The sequence below is a fragment of the Macrotis lagotis genome, chromosome 1, assembly GCF_037893015.1.
Source record: "Macrotis lagotis isolate mMagLag1 chromosome 1, bilby.v1.9.chrom.fasta, whole genome shotgun sequence".
Classification (NCBI taxonomy): domain Eukaryota; kingdom Metazoa; phylum Chordata; class Mammalia; order Peramelemorphia; family Peramelidae; genus Macrotis; species Macrotis lagotis.
Window position 1 is genome coordinate 859,766,091 of NC_133658.1, and position 20,491 is coordinate 859,786,581.

Genomic DNA, 20,491 nt, shown 5'->3' on the forward strand with positions numbered 1-20,491 from the left:
GACTCCGAGCTTGCCCGGACCGCACAGATCGTTTCCCGAAGCCCAGACTTGAGGCCTAGAGAGGCTGTTCTGCAATTTCGAGCTGAAGTTTGCAGAATGGCTATCACAGATGATTTTCTTGCAATCTTCCTCCTTCCCAGATAGGAATTTGAGGACCCTAGAGGTTTAGAGATTTGTCAGGGATCACACAGCTAGGAAGTAGGTGAAATTCCGAGTCCAGGTCGGCTGGCCCCGACTCTGTTGTAGTCCAGTTGCTTTCTTTGTCTAAAGACAGCAAAGGACCCTTGCAGCCGAGGCCTCGATGCGAATGCCTGGGAAAAGCCGGACAAAAATCTGGGGACTTTCACAGTTCAGGGAATCACCGAATTTTAGCTCTGAGAGTACATTAGAGATTATTGTATCATTTTTCGGTGAGGAAACTGAGACCCAGCAAGGTTTAGAGAGCTGCCTAAAAAGGAGTCACCGGCGGCAAGTTAGCGGCAGAGCCCGATTCTTCGGCCGCCACAGACAGGATTTTTAAAGCTGGGAAGGCTCGGTGACTAGAACCCAGGTCTCCTGACTTCCCCGCCTTCATCTCGCATCTGGGTGCTTCGAAAGGCGGCTCGGTTCAGGTGAACATCAGATGGGCACCAGGCCCACCCGGCAATCGTGCCCGTGGGCACTTTCTGCACCGAACAAAGGGGCCAGCGGAGGAGCGGGACAAAGTATTACCGTGGGAGGCGGGGTCTGAGCTAGCTGGGGGTGGGGGCTGCCAGTGGGGGAGGGGAGGCAGAGGGTGGGGGAGGGTGCTCTCGCTGGCATCCTGCCCCCCGCCCAGCTGCCAGATGTGCGCTGGCCTCCGCCTCTGGGCAGACACACACACACTCACGCACGTACGCACGCACCCGGACCCCGAGTGCCCCCCCAGCCCCGGGGTTGTAAAATGAGAGTGAGTTTCCCAAGTTCACCCAGGCCCCTGGGTTGGCATAGCAACCAGGCAACCTGTTCCCGAGCCGGCGGCCGCCTCTCCCGCCTCGCCTAGCCCGCCTCCCCTCCCCTCCCTCCCTCCCGGACTCTCTTTCTCTCCCTCCCTCCCTCTCCCTCCTCTCCCCCCTCCCCTCTCCTCTCCGCACATGCTGCCGCCGCCGCCGCCGCCGCTGCCGCCGCCGCCGCCGCCGCCGCCGCCGCCGCCGCCGCCGCCGCCGCCGGAGCCAGGGCCGGAGCCGATCCCAGCATGCACCGCGCCAGCCCAGTCCCCAGTGGGCCGCCATGTTGTCGGAGTGAAAGGTAAGGGGGAGCGAGAGCGCTGGCGAGAGCCGATCCGGGGGGCTGAAATCCATCTTCATCCGACCGCTCCGCCCGTGAGTATCCGAGCCCCGCCGGGTCCAAAAGCTACCCGGGACTCCCAGCGAGCCGATGGTCCGCTCATATTGGGGTTCTGGGCCGGCGGGAGCGGGGAGAAGGGCTCTGGAAAAGCCGCCCCGGCCCTGGCTCCCGGGCTGGCGCTTCCCTCGCTCCGCTCCTAGTACATGTTTTGGAGTCAGCAGCAAGGCCCCTATTGTTATCGGAGGAGGGAGGGGACGCGGAGGGAGGTGCAACCCGGGGAATCCTCTGCCTCTAGGCCCAGGCCAGATGCATTCAAGGGTTTCTGCATCCCCCCTCCCCCCAGCCCGGGGGTGGGGGGCTTCCCCCACCCCGCCCCTCCTCCTCCTCCCAGCCCCCCAAAGCCTGGGGGCTCCGGGGGCTCTCGCACATCCTGTGTGCGCCTTGGAGAGAGGCTTCGATTGTCTCCCCGCACGTCTAGGGCTTGAAAGGGGCAGGGGGGAGAGCCGGGGGCACCCCGGAGCCATCTCTCTCGGGGTGGGGGGCGGGCAGGGGGCCACAGCCAGCCAGCCCTGGAGCAGGAGAAGGTTTTTGCCGGGTTAGAGTGGAGTGATGAGCCCCGCGCGAGTGGGGGAACTTGGTGGAAGGAAGGGGGATAGATAATGGAAAAAGGTGTGGAAGTCCCCCTCAGGAAGTTTCCGAGGCTCGGAGGCTCTGCTGGCCTTTTGTTTACATAGGGAGGAGTTGTTGGGGGGCTTGGGGAGGGGGGGAGGCTGGGGGGACAAGTCCCCCGCTTAGAAAGAGAAAGAAAGAAGAGAGAGAGAGAGAGAGTGAGAGAGAGGACCGAGCTTTGCTTAACTGAAAAGGGACTCTCTCTACTCCTAGTTAGTTGCAAGGAAAACAAACGCGCACTCCCGCACACACAAACAAACACGTTGTCCTCTTCTCCTCTGTGGATTACAATGTAGCGCGACCATTGCAGCCCGCTCTGTGGCCCTGGTAAACAGGTAATTTGTTGTATTTCCGAGTTAACCCCTCAGCACTCCAGAGAGGAAAAAAAAATACTTTGGGAACTTTCTTCCGAGGAAGAATTTTATTTTAAACAATCTTTTCTTTGAGTGGAAATTTTTTTTTAAATGGATTTTTCTGTTTTCTCGGTGCAATCAAAAGAGGATTGGTTGCTTTTTATTTCTTGCCCTCGGTTTTTTTCTCATTTCCTGTTCTTTTCGGAGTATACCGAGTTTGTATTGGAGGGGTGGTTTTTTTTTTTTAGGCCTTTTCTTAAACAATAGGTTTGTAGCTTTCGATGATGGAGTTTTATATAAGTGAAGTGAGCGGGTTTTTTTTTTTCTTCTGTGCTAATTTTAACTTCTTAAACACTTCTAAGAGCTGCTGATTCTTTATCTAGTCTTTGGAAAATACTCCCTGGATTCTGAACTTTGATTGGTACTTTGTAGTAGACACATTGTATTCGTTTTGGCCAAGGCCGCTCTTGACTTTTTTTTTTTTGAAGTTAGCATTTGTTTGGTTTGAGTCTCAGTTTTGTTGCTTAAAATACATTTCTGCCCCTAGAAGGTTTGTTTTTTAATTGAAAACATGTGTTAAGAAACATGTTTTTACTAAAGCATTTTAAAGGTGATGATGAGAAAAAAGTTTCCTTTGTTTGAAAGAGTGCTGGTCAAGCAAATGATAATAGTATAAACAGTTTTGAAAGGTTTGGGAAAGGGAACAGCTATCGTCTTTAGAGTTCCAGGAGTTTTAAGTTACTTATTCTTCTGTGTACTATTGTATTTTAAAAACCTGTTAACAAATGATTACTTTTCAGCATGACTTTAGCTTTGTATGAGGAGTCTTTAATACATACTGGTTAAATATTTTCCGTTTAGGTTGACCATTTTAATCTGTGTGCTGCCATTGTCAGTCTTTCCAAATATTGTATTTATTGAATGTTATCTAGTTATCCCCCCAACTTTTCTGTGCTGGTTTGGGATTGCCTTGCCCACTTTAGGTGAAGCAGGAAGTTCCAGCATGGGAAGATGGTTTTACAAAAGCTAATTGTATTTTTTTAAATCATTTTGATTAGGACTCTTCCCCAAGTCCCTTGTCTAAACAAGCTTTCGATGTTCCTTATGGCTGGGTATGGGGAAGGGGATTGTAGTGTAAGGAGCACCTCCAATCTTGGAGGCAGATCACCTGAGGGACTTCCTCATTTATTCTGAGGTCCTGCCACTGGTTGCTTAACTCCTTTCAGCCTCAACTTCCCCCCTCTGTAAAATGAGGATAAGAAGACTTGAATTACTGTCACAAAGGGCTTTCAGGTAACTTGTTAACCTATTTGGCCATGGAATTGGGGTTTAAATTTGAGAAGTTAATTTTTGTGGGGGGGGGAGTTGAAATATAACTTTATATTTGATTATATTCTACCAAATATTTCAGTTTCTGTTTTAGGTGTTATTGTACACTGTAGCATTCCTTTAATGACAGCATGGGGGCAACTTGATAAGTATGTGATTTAGACTACAGGCACATTAGATTCTGCTCCACAGTGAATAGTTTTCTAGCTTGTAAAAAATAGTCTTCTAGTTTATAAAAATTAGAAAATATATTTCTTCCAAAATGATAATCAGTTTTTGAGGAAATCATACCTGATTTAGTTTATCTTGGGGAGGAAAGTTTCAATGACTCTACTGGTGTGTTTGGGCATAGGCCAGATCTTCTCACAGAACCTGCACTCAAGACTACCCCCTAGCAGAACTTTTAGGAGTTTGAACTATTAAGACCACAGTCATGTCTGAGAACCTCTTTTGATAAGTATTTTGAATAAGTCCTTCTCTAGAACTGCCTTCTGAATTTACTCTTAAAGTGAGAAGTTTGTTTCTGTTGTGCAGCTTAGTTTTTCCCAATTTGCATCTTGTAAAGACAATTTTGAAATAATGTAATCTTAGAGTAGTTAGTGCTATCAAAAAAGAAGGGAAATGACATTTGGAGCTATGGGGTGAGAGGTCTTTGGCTTTGAAATTGTACTTTTTGGAGTAACTCTTGTCAGATAAGTTAAAACAGACAGTTGATTTATTACTTTTTAGCAATTGTTGGGCACCCAGATTGGGACAGGTACTGAACCTTACACAACAAACAGTCCCTGCCCTCTTTGAACTTTATTGTATAACTTTATTTCCACATTTAATGGTCAAGCAACTCCTCCATTAAGAAAACAATGGCAAACAATGTTGATTTTTTTTTTGAATTATGGTTATCAAGCTAAAATTTGTTACACTAACAAATGTGAACTCATTTGGTCCACCCCTTGTTACCTAAGGTATACTGAATCTTATTGCTAGGGTAGTGACAGTGTATATTTTGACTTTTTGACATTTTTTTATGTTTTTGAAAATCCTCAATTGAGGTAAGATTGCAGGGTCGTCTTGGCCTCCCAAGTTTGAAGTCCCTGAACTTTTTTTTTTTTTAGTATTTTAATAATTTTTTTTGTATAATTGGTTTTCTTTCTAATCCTGTGTATTTTATTTTGTACATTTAAAAACTTTCTAAGAAAGGTGTCTGTAAAATTTTGGAAGGGTACAGGACACAAAAGAAATTAAATTAAGGCCCTGCCTCTAGGACATTCTTTTGCTGTTGTGCCACAAAGAAGTTAACTGTATATCTTCTGGGTATCATCTTTGTAAATGTCTTATTTTCCAATGGTCCTCTCAAGTTTTCAAGATTCTGAGTTAGTGCAAATTGTGTGGTCCACAGTTTAATTATATATGCAGAGAAGCCCAGTTTAGTTTGTTGTTTTTATTGCTAATAATAGGGAGTGTATTTTAAACACGTCAAAGCTAGAGATATTAGAGTTAACTAGCTCATTTGAGCCTCACCCTGGGGAATTGAGGAGAGTAGTGGAAATATTTGTTATGCCCATTTTCAGGTTGGGGAACTTGAAGCTCCTGGTCCAGGTGAGGAGTGGTCTAGGGCCATAAAGTTGGTAATGGCACAGTCCTGGGCTTGAGCCCATGTTTTTCACTTCCTAATTCCATGTTCTTAGTGTTCTACCACACTATGATCTTCCTAAGTTTATACATATGGGGGGAAATTGTTGGCTGGTTGTTTATTTACACTGTTTCTGCTGTAGTGTAGTTGAGTTGTAAATAAACAATTGTAGAAGATTGGTAATTGATAACTGATTTTATCATTGTCTCTTAAATTTAAGGTCTCCTTTCCCAAACTACTTGCATTTGCAGGGTGGAAACAAAAGTTTTCCAAGAGTTGCAATCCAGAATTCTTTGATGTCCTCTGTCAGGATGCCAGCTACTCAATATACATTTTGTAAATATACTTGCAGCAGTTCACATGAATCTTTCAGCTTTGTGCACTCTGTATGTATATTTAAACCATCTACCACCAGAGTTCAACTCAGAAAGCTCACCTTGGCATGGAAATCCTCCTGGTTTTTTGAAGCCAATGCCAGTGAAGCACACGCTGCTGGCAGCTTCTACCAGATTGGATTGGCTTTGAATCTGGGCCTGGCCTCCAACAGTGTCTTTGGTTAAGGCCTAGGCCTAGCTAAGTTTGGAGAGAGACTCATCACCCCAAGATTCTCCTCTCCCCAGAGTTTCCAGGTTGAATGAACCTAGGGGCTAGGGACTGGCACAGTGCTCCATCCATTTGAAATGAACACTTCTTTAAGTAAAAATTATTTTAAAACATGTAGCTGCGTGATAGTGATCTGACTTAAATGCTTGTGCTCTCTTGTTTCAATGGAAAAAGCAGGAGAACTTTTTTTTTCTCCTCCTGCATGTCATGGATCTTGTAAAAAAGATTGATTCACCATTGAAAACCTGTGTCTCCTTAGGTGTTGGTGGAATGAGCGTTGCATGTGTTTTGAAGAGAAAAGCAGTGCTCTGGCAGGACTCCTTCAGCCCCCACCTGAAACAGCACACGCAAGAAACAGCCAATCCCAACATGCCTGTTGTTTTGACATCTGGAACAGCAGGGTCCCAGACACAGCAACAGCCTGCTGCCAACCCAGCTCTTGCGGCAGGGACTCACTCGAGCCCCGTCCCAGGATCTATAGGGGTTGCAGGCCGCTCCCAGGACGACGCCATGGTGGATTACTTCTTTCAGAGGCAGCATGGTGAGCAGCTTGGGGGAGGAGGAAGTGGTGGCGGCGGCTATAATAACAGCAAACATCGCTGGCCTACTGGGGATAACATTCATGCAGAGCATCAGGTAAAGACATGCTACAGTATTTCAGTTCTGAACCCATGAGTGAATAAAGCAATGTCCACTTCAGGGCATCTGCTTTCTGTGAACAGTCTTGAAAGTTGGAAGTATTGCTGGAGTTTGGCACAAGATAATCATTCACTTTTTTTCTTTAGGATGCGTTTTCTCATTAGAAGAGTGGATGAGCAAATGTTCTATTGGATGCAATATTAAGGGGGCTCTTGTGCAATATGTATGTGTGTGTGTATACATACATACACATGTGTGTTCTTATTTTTGCTTGAATTTTTCCTCTTTTCCCTCAAAGGTATGTTTTTAAGAACCTTCTGAAACAGCTGCTCTAATATGCCTTAACTTATAAAAACTGATGAGAAAAAGCTCATTTTGGACAGGGATGATGTTTGTGTTTTTTATGCCCTCTTAATATTATGCAAAATAAAAAGAAGGGTGATTAAAAGGGGATTGTATCTACCTCATGTTTCTTTGTGTGTGAGACACAAGAGCCAAAGTTTGGTTTCAGAGTTTTTTGTTTTGGCTTATTTTTCACCTTAAAGTAAGTTAGTTGTGCCTTGTCTCACTCTGTATTCTTTTCATCTGCAATTCTTTTAGAAATAAGTGAGTTTAATATAACTTGGTTTTTCTTAATTTCCTGGATATTAGGATTAGAAAGCCCCCTCCAATCTAGCCTCTATGTGGTGAGGGAGGGCTGGACTGCAAACTCAATAGCGTTATTTTCACAGAAGAACAAATCTATTCCTTCTATTAAGCCTAAAGCACTTTTGCTATGATTCTTTTGATTTTATTTTTTTAGGTATTCATCTGCAATTATAAATGTAAAGTTTAATTTTTTTCTTAGGTGTTAGGATTCAAGATTGTAATTTCTATTAGCATCCTGTCACATCAACCCATTTATTATCTTAAAAGGCAAGCATGAAAACCTTTTATTTGAAAGATTCAAATTTTTTTTTAAGTTTTTGGCGAGGCAATTGGGTTAAGTGGTTTACTCAAGGCCACACAGCTAGGTAATTATTAAGTGTCTGAGGTTGAATTTGAACTCAGGTACTCCTGACTCCAGGGCTGGTACTCTATTCACTGCGCCACCTAGCCGCCCCTGAAAGATTCTATTTTTAAAAAATTAACTCTACTTAGCTAGTTTGGGCTAATAGACTTTAAACCTATTGAATATAAAGTCCCTAGGCCTAATTTTCTACATCTTACTCAGGATCTTGAACACAAAAGGTATTCAGCAACTCTTTATTGATTAAATAGTTGAACTTTGGGCTGTGTGGGTAACAGTTGGTTTTCAAAACTTTTCAGGTATTACTCAGTTCAGTTTTCAAACGAACAGACTCAGAAATAAACGTTTAGTCTTATTGACTGATGGCTCACAAAAATTGTTCTGCTGAACAAAAGATATTTTAAAGTTTAGCTACTAAATTGAGTTGTCAGAAGAACTAGTATCAGCTCTCCTTTATGCATCATTTGGCAGTTACAGAAATACTTTGCTCACCAATCCTTCAGCATAGATAGCATACATTTTGTTATTTCTGTTGTATAGTTGGAGAAAATTGAATTTCTGGGTGAGTCAGTGACTTGCCTACGGTTATACAGCTTAGTTGTAGACCTTTGACCCAAATTTGAGACTTCAGATTCCAAGTCCAAATGCCCTTAGGGTTCCTGTCTGGTGCTCTGTACCTAATACAATCTTATAATATATGGACATTGATAGAAGAAAGAAAGTTGTGATTTTAGGATAAGGAACAACCCTTTTAAGTGACTGGAGTATAAGTTAGCAGTAGTAGGGGATGGGATTTTCCTTTATAAGAAGGAGGTAATGTATTTGTTAAAATTTAGTAGTTTGCTTAAAATATCTTCCATAAATTTGTATATATCATCATTAGCAAGCATTTTTTGAGTAACTCTTATATGAAAAGTAGTGTTTTCTATTATATTCTCATTTTGTCATAACAACTCCTCTGGAAGGGAGGTGCTGCAGTGTGTTTCTATACATATATATGAACATATCTATGCATATAGATTGAGAACCTGTGATTTCTTCAATGTAAGGAATTTCTGATAAGGAAACTGCTTCGATCAATGATCAATTCAGATCAGCATCTGCTCAACAATTTGTAACCCAAGAAGAGTTTCAGTGACTTTCTCAGAGATAATTGGATTTGTGAGAGTTTGAGGCAGCTTTCTAAGATCTGCTCCCTATTCTTTGTACCCATACTGCCTGTGTATCATCCCTATTTCATAGATGAGGAAACTAAGGCCTAGAAAAGTTAAGGAATAGCAATAATATATAATATTTACATAATGCTTTAAGGCTTATTTATCTCAGTTCAACCTCACCAATATCCTTTAAAAGTAGATACTATTATTTTAAAATGAAACTTTATTTTATTTTCCATGAAGATCTGCCTTTTCTTCCTCCCACTTCCCTATCCCCAATTGAAATTGAGAAAAATTAAACTTCTGTGGCAAACATGTATAGATAAGCAAAACGAATTCTGGCATTGACCACATCTCAATTTCCACTCTGAGTCTTACTTCTCTAGCAGGAGGAAGTCTGTCTCCTGTTTTATCATCTGGAATTGTGGTTGGTCATTGTGATGATCAGAGTTCCTTGGTCTTTCAAAGTTGACTATCTTTACAATATTATTGTTTTTGGTTCTCATTTCACTTTTGTCTCAGCTTGCACAAGTCTTCCTAGGTTTCTCAGAAACCATCCCCTTCAGTTTTTCTTGCAGCATGAGAGTTGTGTTCCATCAGATTCATATAATTGCTAGCATTTTTATAATGTTTGAAGGTTTGAAAATTTCTTATAAACCTGGGGAAGTTTGCTAATATCTCTGTTTTTATTGTTGAGAAAACTGAGGCAGAAAGAAATTAAGAATTAATCTAGGGGCACTGGTAAATGTCTGAGACCAAAGTGGAACTCTTACTGGTTTCAGAATCAGTGCTCCTTTACTTCCATCCCCTGATAGATGGGGGCCCTTTCAGCTTCCAATTTTTTTTTTTTTAGGTTTTTGCAAGGCAAATGGGGTTAAGTAGCTTGCCCAAGGCCACACAGCTAGGTAATTATTAAGTGTCTGAGGCCAGATTTGAACCCAAGTACTCCTGACTTCAAGGCTGGTGCTTTATCCACTGTGCCACCTAGCTGCCCCCTGCGCCAACTAGCTGCCCCCCAGCTTCCAATTTTTTGCCACACAAAAAGAGCTGCTACTAATATTTTTGTCCCTGGGCCCTTTCCTCTTTCTTTGGTCTCTTTGGAGTATACCCCCATGTTCTTGAGTTAAAAGGTATTCACAGATTACTAGTTTTATTTATTTATTTTTTTTGGTCTGTTCTAAATTTCATTCCAGAACAGCTGAACCAGTTTATATTTCCCCCTACAGGTCTTTAAAGGACTTGTTTTCCTACCTCTCTTCTAGCATTTGTCTGAAGAGTATGAGGTGGTACCTCAGAATTGTTTTAATTTGCATTTTTCTAATTATTAGTAAGAGCATTTTTTTATGACTATTGATGGCTTGAATTTTTTTCCTCTGAAAATTGCTTGTTCACATCCTTTGACTAGTAGGTGCTGTTATTATCCTCTTTTTTCCAGAGTAGGAAACTGAGGCCAAGAGTAGTAGGTAAGTGATTTGCCCTGAGACAAAATTAGAACTGGGGTCTTCTTGACTCCCAGGGCAGATTACTGGTGAGCAGTGGGACCAGGACCTCAACTCATTGAATTTGAGAGTGTTTCCCCATACTCATGCTAATCTCTGGAGATATAATTTAGTATAAGAGATAGTCCTAATTCTCAAGGGCAGTATATAAAGTGTAGCATAGACATTGAATGATAAAGAGGGTCTGGGGGCCAGGGTCCAAGGGAAATTTACACTTACTCTGCCTGGCCCTAGAAACTTGGAAAAATGTATGGAAATTGCAGAGATGGAATTTTAAACTAAATGTAAGGAAACATTTGTAATTCTGAGATTTCTGTAAAGTGTTTAGTTAATAAATCTTAAAGCATTTGAAATTATATACTTGAGTTGGAGATGTGGATTTGTGCATCATTTACATCTACATGATAATTTAATATCTATAATTTCAATCAGCCAATCAACAAATATTTATTAAGTGCCTTCTTTTTATTTTTATTATTATTATTATTTTAGGTTTTTCTTGCAAGGCAAATGGGGTTAAGTGGCTTGCCCAAGGCCACACAGCTAGGTAATTATTAAGTGTCTGAGACTGGATTTGAACCCAGGTCCTCCTGACTCCAGGGCCGGTGCTTTATCCACTGCGTCACCTAGCCACCCCTTATTAGGTGCCTTCTAAGGTGGATACAGAAAGAGGCCTAATACACACTCTGCTAGCAAAGAGGTTTGGAAGACAACAGTTTCTACAGTATTTGTTTGGTAAATAGAGATCTTCAAGTGAAGATTGTATGGCCATTTGTTGTAGGAGGGGAATTCTTGTTCAGGTATAGTTTGGAGGAGAGGATCTCTGGAGTTTTTGATTGGTTGACTGTGTGTGTGTGTGTGTGTGTGTGTGTGTGTGTTGGGTGTGACAGTAGCTGGGTTATTATGGCCATGACAAATCATGAACACATCTGATGATGTTTACACGATTTTGACCTGCATTGATGAAAACGGCCAAAGCAGTGGAATCACAAGTTTTGAAATAATGAAGAATTTGTTTTTGCAAGGCAATGTGGTTTAAGTGACTTGCCCAAGGCCACACAGCTAGGTAATTATTAAGTATTTGTAGTCTGATTTGAACTTGGATCCTCCTGATTCCAGGGCCGGTGCTCTATCCATTGTCATCTAGCCGCCCCAGAATTGGTAAAACTTTACAAAAGATAACATATTGGCTTTTTTATTTCAGAGTTTTTTTTTTTAATGATAAATCCATTGAGGAAAATGGAAGGCAGAGTTAGTTTCCAGTATATCTTTCTGGAAGTTGGGAAAGATCCAAACCAATGTACAGTCAGGAGAGAAGATGAATCTGCTTTCTATGAGGCTGTAAGACTTTTTTTTATTTAGTTCCACAGATATTGAGTATAAATTAGTTGCTTAGGTTCGTGTTAGGGTTGTTGATAGAGGTGACATTTGCCTTCATGATTAGTTTTACTGGGGTCACTTAGGGGAAATACATAACAACCTCAGGTGACAGTTGTTTATGACACTCATCTACAAGGAAGTTTTTTTTTTTTTTAAACCACAGCCAGTCACTTTAAGTGTTACTTATCAGGATCCAACTCCTGGACCGGACAGATGTGGAGAATGAATGGCAGTAGGATCCTTGAGTATCATTTTGTAAGTTCTACTCTGGAATAGTTGCAGTTAGGAAAGGTAGAAAAAAGATTTGAGATTATTTTGAAACAAAACAAGATGATATGAGTCATTCTCTGTAAAGTATTAGAAAAGCATTTCTGAGTAAAGGCTTCTGGTTGACCTGAGAATTTTGACAGTACTGAATAGTACTGTCCCCAGAGATCCTGTAAGGCCTGTGATCCTTTGTCACACTGTGCCAGTAGAGGCCATATGTATAAATCAATGGAGAATACATTGGGTACTATTGTAGGTTTTAACCTTTCCTCCTTGAAACAACCTTAGAGAAACTGGGTTCAAATCCTGACTCTGTTACTAGCAGAGGGACCCTGAGGAAGTTAGTCTACTTCTCTTAGCCTTGGTTTTCTCATTTGTCAAATGTGTACAATACTTTTTTTTTTTTTGCAAGGCAATGTGGTTCCGTGGCTTGCCCAAGCCCATACAGCTAGGTAATTTTTTTTTTTTTTTTTTTTTAGGTTTTTGCAAGGCAAAGTTAAGTGGCTTGCCCAAAGCCACACAGCTAGGTAATTATTAAGTGTCTGAGACTGGATTTGAACCCAGGTACTCCTGACTCCAGGGCCAGTGCTTTATCCACTACGCCACCTAGCTGCCTCTTACAGCTAGGTAATTATTAAGTGTCTGAGGTTGGATTTGAATTCAGGTACTCCTGACTCCAGGGCTCTGTCCCCTGCGTCCCCTAGCTACCCCCTATAATAGACTTTTTAACTAGCTCCTGTTGTGAAGAAAGTACATTGGAAACTAGAAATATGAAGAGTCTGTTGCTATTCATTGCATATAGATAAGTTTATACCTTCCACACATGAGAGTCTCTTAGAAAATGTCTGTAACCAATTTAAATTTCAGTCTGACTTATATTGTCTTCATACATGCTTCTCAGTTCTTTCCCCCTTCCAGTGTATGTCCCAGTATTATAAATAAATAATTGTTACCTTCCTGGGTTTTTTTGAGTACTTTGTAAAGCTTAAAATGTTATCTAAATGTGAGCTATTGCTATGTAAGAAGCTAATCTGTTACCAAGAAAGAGCATACATTCCAGTGTCTACTTTTTATCTTGACACTTAAGAGTTGTCTGTAGTATATATACAGTTTCTTTATTGTAAAAACCTTGGATTTGATCTTAAGAGTCCCTCTTGGCACTAAAGCCTGTGTACAGTAATAAAGCAACATCTGACTTTTATGTAGCACTTACTGGTTACAAAGTGTTTGGAAGCCATGACCCTCCCAGCATCCCTGTGGGGAGAATAAGGAATCTGCTAGGATTCTCATTTGATAGATGAGGGAAGTTCAGTGACTTGTCTAAGGTCATAAAATTGGGTCTCATTCCACAGAGTAGAGGTGGAACCAAAATTTGTGGAACCATGATCCTGGATTTGAGTGATCATTTTTGACCCTCTCTTTCATTTCAGAAATCTTGGGCTTTTCATTGCTTTGGGCATTTTTTTTTAAGGCTTTGTAGTTTTTTGCCTTAGGAATAATTTTTGAAAAGTTCCACTGTTATCTACATAGTGAATCATTGCATAATATCTTTATTTTCATCAGGCCAATTAATGATGTCTGTGGCCTTTGTCCCATTTCCTAAGAAATCTGGCACTTTTTGGACCTTGTTTAAAAGTGTGTTTGGCATGAAGATTGGAAGATTTCATAGAATTCCTTAAATTTATAATAAGTAATCTGGGGGTGGTGGGGATAGAACTCGTTACATGAAGAATTGTTCAAATTGTTATCTTTGTCCTCAGAGCCTGTTACAGGGCCTTATCCATAGTAGTCATTTTGCTTAGCATAGATGAAGCTTTGAACTGATTGTTACCATAGAAGGTGAAAATCTTTTTCCAAATGACTCTGTTGTAAAGTTGTCTAACTCTCCTTGAGATTTACTAATTTTATACTTGAACTCCTACATTTCAAGATTACTATCATTGCTCATTTTATGTAGCTCTTTTTATCATTTTCCCTTTTTTGGTTTGTTTTTTCTTACTGACATAGCTAGGTCCTCAAGTATTAAGATGAGTTTCTTTTCCTTCCCTTCAACCCCCAGAGGTGATTTAAATCACTTTTAAAATTTGGTCAAAATACATGCAAATGACCAATTAAATTTTGAACTCTTTTACCCCAACTTTGAAAAGTTATTAGCAGATAGTCCATTAATTTGACAATTAAACACATATTCAGAGATGTATTTTGGATGAATGTTGAATTAATTTGTATGTTACTGTACAGTCTTAATGGAGTATGAAGCCTATATGGAGATATAAATTTTCTGAAATTTTGGCAGAATGGAAACACTTTTAAGGGAATTAATAGAATTTGGAGTCTGAGAAATTTGGAGAAAATTAAGATATATGTAAACTTGTTTTTTATGCTTAAGATAGTTCCTTTGGGAACATCATTTGGAATGAACTTTTATTAAGCACCACTGTCAAGCACAATACCAAGCCTGAGATACAAAGAAAAAAGTGAACTAGTTGAATGAGGGAGGCAACATGTACCCAAATAAGTATATGCAGAATATATAGGGAATAAATACTAGGTTGTTTTGCATGTGGAAGGTGTGTGTGTATCTCAAGAATTCTATAATTGTAGTCAGAAAGATCTATATTGAAGCTTCCCCCAGACTTACAACTAGCTGTATGACTAGACAAATGACTAGAAAATCACTTAATCTCTCTGTCTCAAGTTTTATGATCTGAGAAATGGGAATGAGAATTTTATAGAACTTTTCTGCCCATCAAATGAGGAAATAATTTGCAAATGTGAAAATGTTATAGAAATAGTAGTTATTATTGTCATGATTAAGTAGATAGAAATAGAAAGCCAAGCAGGAAGTCTCCTTATCTTAGCCATGCTACTTAGAGAAAGTCAACTAAACTGATCTGGAAGAGTTTCTCTTTTTCCTTTTTATTACTGATATCCTTTGCTTTTAGATTGTCTTTCTGTTCATCTCTCTCTTCTCTTTTGCAAAGAGATGTCTTGTAGGAAGGAAATTTTTTTAAAAAAGAGAGAAAAAAGCAGTATTACAAAACCAATCAATTATCATTTGTGTCTAGGTGTATATGCAGTAGTCCACATTCTCTATGGGTGACCATAGTGCATTTCTGTAAGGACAAAGAGAGGAGCACTTTGTCAACTCCATGGGAGAGAATTTTCATTTAGACGTAGGAAGTAGGCAAGTGAAAGAGAGGCATTAGATCTTGGTAGTCTTGCCCCCAATTTATTCTCATCTAATCCCCACTGTTAATAGATTAGTAGTTAATAATCTAAAGTTATGACTCTTCCTTTTAAAAGAAATGCTGAAATGAAATCTGCCTAGCTGAGGAGGGATTTCCCAGGTAGTGACTCCAGAATAGGATTCCTTTTCTGGGTATATTGCTTAGAAGTCTCACTTGAGCACTTTGAGTTTCCAGTCAGTATGTATATGTTTATTTTGTGCTAGGGGACTTTGGGATAAAGAAAGGTAAAAGTCAGTTATCTATTTATTGAATGTTTGTTTGTTTGTTTATTTATTTAAACTTAATTTGAATGGTCAATTTTATTTTATTTTATTTTATTTTTTACTTTTTGCAAGGCAGTGGGGTTAAGTGGCTTGCCCAAGGCCACACCACTAGGTAATTATTAAGTGTCTGAGGCCGGATTTGAACTCAGGTACTCCTGACTCCAGGGCCAGTGCTCTATCCACTGCGCCACCTAGCCGCCCCTGTTTTTGTATTTATTGAAGTCAGTGGCATTAAGTGACTTACCCAAGGTCACACAAGTAGGCAATTAATTAAGTGTCTGAGGCCATATTTGAACTCTAGTCCTCCTGACTCCAGGGCCTGTGCTCTATCCATTATACCACCTAACTGCCCCCATCCATCTAATCTTAATTGTTGCAAAGTGTTAGTGGCCATGACCCTTCCAGCAGCCCTGTGGGGAGAGTAAAGAATCTGCTGGGATCTTCAGTTGATCAATGAGAGTTCAGTGATTTACCCAAGGCCACAAATAAATAAATAAATAAATAGATAGATAAATAAGGTTTTGAAATGAAATGTTCTTGGCTTCCAGGTCCAGCACTTTGTCCCATATAATTAAAATCTTTGTGCTGATTGGTGTATTCTTAAATAGACCTTTCTGCTGACCTTCAGTTTAGCCATTCCAATTTCAGTCTACAAAATTGAACTATTATCTTTCCTGCACCCAAATCTTTCTCCCTTTTAACCTCATTATTTTCCAGGGCACCTCCATCCTAGTTTTCCAGGCACAGTCTTAATTCCCCTCCCCTTCCCCGATGCAGTCTGTTGCCCAGAGCTGTCCATTTTCCCTCTTTCTCTTGACATTGCACCAGGCTTGGGAAGGCCCTTATCTCCTCATGTCTAGGCTATTGCAGTAGCCTGGAGGGTGGTCAGCTGGCACAGATCTCTCCTCATTTTCCATTTAGCTGCCAGAGTGGTTTTCCAAAAGCACTCACCTACTTAGTTAAACTCCAGTGCCGCCCTGTCACCTGTAGAATCAAATATAAATATAAACCCCCCCTGGCATTCACAACCATTCACATTTTGTAATCTTTGCTTCACCCCTAGTATGGGCCTCTCAGGGTAAAGCACTTGACTTTCTTTCTTCTCTCTCTCTCTCTCTCTCTCTCTCTCTCTCTCTCTTTTTTTTTAAGATTTTTCAAGGCAATGGGGTTAAAGTGGCTTACCCAAGGCCACGTGGCTAGGTAATTATTAAGTGTCTGAGACCCGATTTGAACCCAGGTACTCCTGACTCCAAGGCCGGTGCTCTATTCACTGCGCCACCTAGCCGCCCCAAGCAATTGACTTTCAAAGGCTCATCTTCAAAATGAGAGTAATGATACCTCTGGATTTGTCACCAAGAGTTGTGGGGTTCCAGTGATATATATATATATGTAAACTGCTTAATAAATACTAACATTTATAAAGCATTTTTAGGTTTGCAAATTATGTATAAATATCTCATTTATCCTCATAACCTCCTTGGGAGCTGTTATTCCCATTTTAGGGATGAAGAAGTGGAGGCAGATAGCAGTTCTATGACTTGTCCAGGATCACACATTTAGTGTCCGAGGTTTGATTTGAACTCAGGTCTTTCTGATTCCTAATCCAGCACAATCCAGTGGAACACTGTTCCACTTCTTAGTATGACTCCACAGAGTTGTTAGAAATGTATTATCCATTCTGAAAAGATGCTTTTTAAAGTCACATTCCTTCTTTTAGAACTTTGTTCAGTGTTGAAAAGTGGCTAGGTGGGGCAGTGAATAGCACTGGCCTTGGAGTCAGGAGTACCTGGGTTCAAATCCAATCTCAGACACTTACTAATTACCTATCTGTGTGGCCTTGGGCAAGCCACTTAACCCCATTGCCTTGCAAAAAAAAAAAGAAAAGATACCATTCCTTTGGGACCCTTGACTTTAGGGAGAAAGAGAACAAGCATTTATGAAGCATCTACTATCTTTCAAGACCTGTGAGAGCTGAGAGCTTTACAGATATCTTATTTGAACTTCACAACAACCTTGGGAATTGGGGCTATTGTTTCTCCCATTTTTACAGTTGAGGAAACTGAGTCAGATAGAAGTTAAGTGACTTTCCCAGAGTCACAGCTAATGAATGTGTGAGGCCTGATTTGAACTCAAGTCTTCCTGACACCAGACTTGGTTCTTTATTCGTTGAACTATCTAGCTTTAATAAACTAGTGCCAAAGGTACAAATTTATATTTTTCAGTATTCTTTTCATTTTTAGCCAGAGATGATATAGGGAACCATTGGAGTTTATTGACCAGGGAGGTAATAAGGCTAGACCTACACTTTAGGAAAATTATTTTGGTGGCAGTTGGGAGCAGTATGGAATGGGAATAGATGTTAGGCCAGCAACTGAAGAGCAAGCTATCATCAAGCAAGAAGTGATAGTGGGTTGTACCAGATTCATGACAGTATGTGATGAGAGGAGTGTGAATTTGAGAGAAGCTGAAAAATCAGAATTTACAGGCCTTAGCAACAGATAGACTATGGAGGGGTAGAGAGAATGAGGAGTCTCAAGAAGGACCTTTAGGTTGTGAACCTGGGAGGATGGAGTTACAGTAATGAGGAATGTGAGAGGTGGTGAGTGTTTAGGGGAAGGGATAATGAGTTCATGATTCAAAGTCAAGTAGAGATGTCAGATTGAAAGTCAACAGAGAGCATCAGATAGGATAGGTAAATTTGAGAGTTTTCAACATAGAAATGGTAATTAAATTTGTGGGGTTTGATGAGATCACCAAATGAATGACATACAATAGAGGAAACAAAGAATTATGTCTAGAACAGAAGAACCCTGGGGGATACCTTGAGTTAGAGGGAATGATTTGAATTGGAGTCTAGCAGGGAAGACTGAGGAGAGGTCAAATAGGAGAAGCAAGAGATGGTACTATTTCAGTATTGTTAAACCCATTCTTAAAAATTTTTTTTTAACATTTAAAAAAATTTGAGTTTTAGTTTCTTTCCCCTTTAAAATAATTAGGGCAGAATTAGGTGGAAGACATTGCATATTAAATATAAAAACACATTCATATAAAACTCTTAATTTTATAAAGCTTATTCTTCGCAACCATGCTGAGAAAAGAAAACTAAATTATCAGTATCGAAAAGGAAAAGTATTCATAACAAACTGGAGACCAATATCACTAATTGTAGTAATATCATCACCCTCATTATCATAGTTAACATTAATGTAGTGCTTAAGATTTGCAGTGTGTTTAGATGTGATGAGGTCTTTATACATGTTAAATCATTTGATCCTCAAAACTCTGTAAGGTTGATACTATTTATTAGCCCCATTTTACAAATGAGAAAACAGATACTTGGCCAACACCATCAGCTAGTAAATCTCTGAGGTAGCATTCAAATTCACGTCTTCCTGACTCTCATATCCTAAGCTCTCTGTTGTTGTTTAGTCATTTCAGTTGTGTCCAGCTCTTTGTGACTCCATTTGGGGTTTTCTTGGCCAAGATATTAGAAAAATGTGCCATTTCCTTTTCCAGCTCATTTTACAGATTAGGAAACAGGTGAACATAAAACCTGGATCACATAACTAGTAAAGATCTCAGGCCGTAATTAAAATCAGGAAGATGGATCTCCCTGAATATCTATTGCCCATGTTCTATCTAGAATCTTTTAATGTTAAGGAAATTGTAATTGACTCCCACCACTAATAGCCCCCCACCTTGATATTATGTCAACAGATTCAGTAAAAGCTTTTGTCAGAATAAAAGGTTCATTTTAGTTTAAAAGCAATTATTCAAAATTGGGCTGAATGGACAATAAAATGGTAAAAACTATATATATCTAAAAACCATGAGTCAGCATTATATGTATTAGGAATGAACTAGAGTCCTTTCCAATAAGATCAAGGGTAAACCAAGAATGTCCCTTGTCTCTGCTATTACTTGACATAATGTTAGTGCTAAATTTATCAGTAAAACAAAAAAGCAATTGAAGGAATATGCATGGACAATAAGCAAATTATTGATTTTGTAGATCACTCACTATATTTTGAGGACCTTAGAGGATCAGTTAAAAATTAATTAAAATAAGAAAATTGCAGGTTATAAAATAAACCCACATACATCTCCACTATTTCTATATATTACCAATTAACACCTAACAAGAAGAGAAAGAGAAATTTCATTGAAAATAGCTATAACCTAAGACACTTAAAAATTACCTAGCTGTGTGACCTTGGGCAAGCCACTTAACCCCATTGCCTTGCAAAAAAAAAAAAGAAAGAAAAAAACTATAAAATTAATAAGTATTTGAGTCTCCCTGTCAAGATACACCCTGGAATTATGTGAAGATAGCAAAAGTAATATAAGGAAATAGTGACCAAAATTACTGGAGAAATATTAATTGCTCACTAGTAGGCTAAGTGAATATGGCAAAATGATTATAGGGAATTTCCTAATTCATTACCATATTGATTGGTCTATCAATGGATTACTTTAACTACAAAAATGCTGAAATTAATCTGTAGTAATAAAAGATCAAAAATCTCGAGGGAGGAAATAATGAAAAAAATGAGAAGGAAAGGGAAGGGAGCAAGCCTTTACTATGTGCCAGAACCTGTGTTCAGTGCTTTAAACATACCATCTCATTTTATCTTCACAGCATCCTTGGGAAATAGATACTGTTATTATCATCCTTATTTTATAGTTGAAGAAATTGAGGAAGACAGAGTTTGACTTTTCCAGATTCACGTATCTATAGTATCTGAGACTGGAGTTAAACTTTAGTTTCCCTGCTTCTAGACCCAGGGCTTTATCACCTGTGCCATCTTAGCAGTTTCAGATTTTTTTTCTCTAAATTAAATCATGGATTTCCTTTTATACAGTTGACTTTTTTTTGGAAAAACTATGTAATAAACACTTTGCATTATTTTCATTCTACTCTGCCTTTTTTGTGCTTTCTTTGGTGCACTATTTATTTTTTTTCCAAGATGTCAAACCAAATTATAAAGCTGAAGTCATCAAAAATTATTTAGTGCTGGTTAAGAAATAGAAAAGTTGATCAATAGAACAGATTAAGTTTATTAGCAAGCCATGGAACCCAGTAACTTAGTGTTTGATAAACCCAAGGACTCCAGCTACATGGATAAGTACTCACTAT

The 20,491-nt window shown here is 39.7% G+C and overlaps 1 protein-coding gene across 13 annotated transcripts in view; it reads left to right on the forward strand.

Moving 5' to 3' along the window:
* Positions 1-1,169: 1,169 nt before the first annotated feature.
* Positions 1,170-20,491, forward strand: part of PUM1 (pumilio RNA binding family member 1) — a 163,659-nt gene continuing 144,337 nt past the window's right edge. For 9 of the 13 annotated variants that reach the window (XM_074217875.1, XM_074217877.1, XM_074217881.1 and 6 more), the window contains exons 1-2: positions 1,234-1,340; positions 6,149-6,525. In XM_074217875.1, the coding sequence (XP_074073976.1) occupies positions 6,160-6,525 (366 nt within the window). In that variant the 5' untranslated portion in view covers positions 1,234-1,340; positions 6,149-6,159. Of the gene's footprint in view, positions 1,341-6,148; positions 6,526-20,491 lie in introns of those variants that run through there. The other 4 variants (XM_074217884.1, XM_074217885.1, XM_074217887.1 and 1 more) reach the window with 3 other exon arrangements.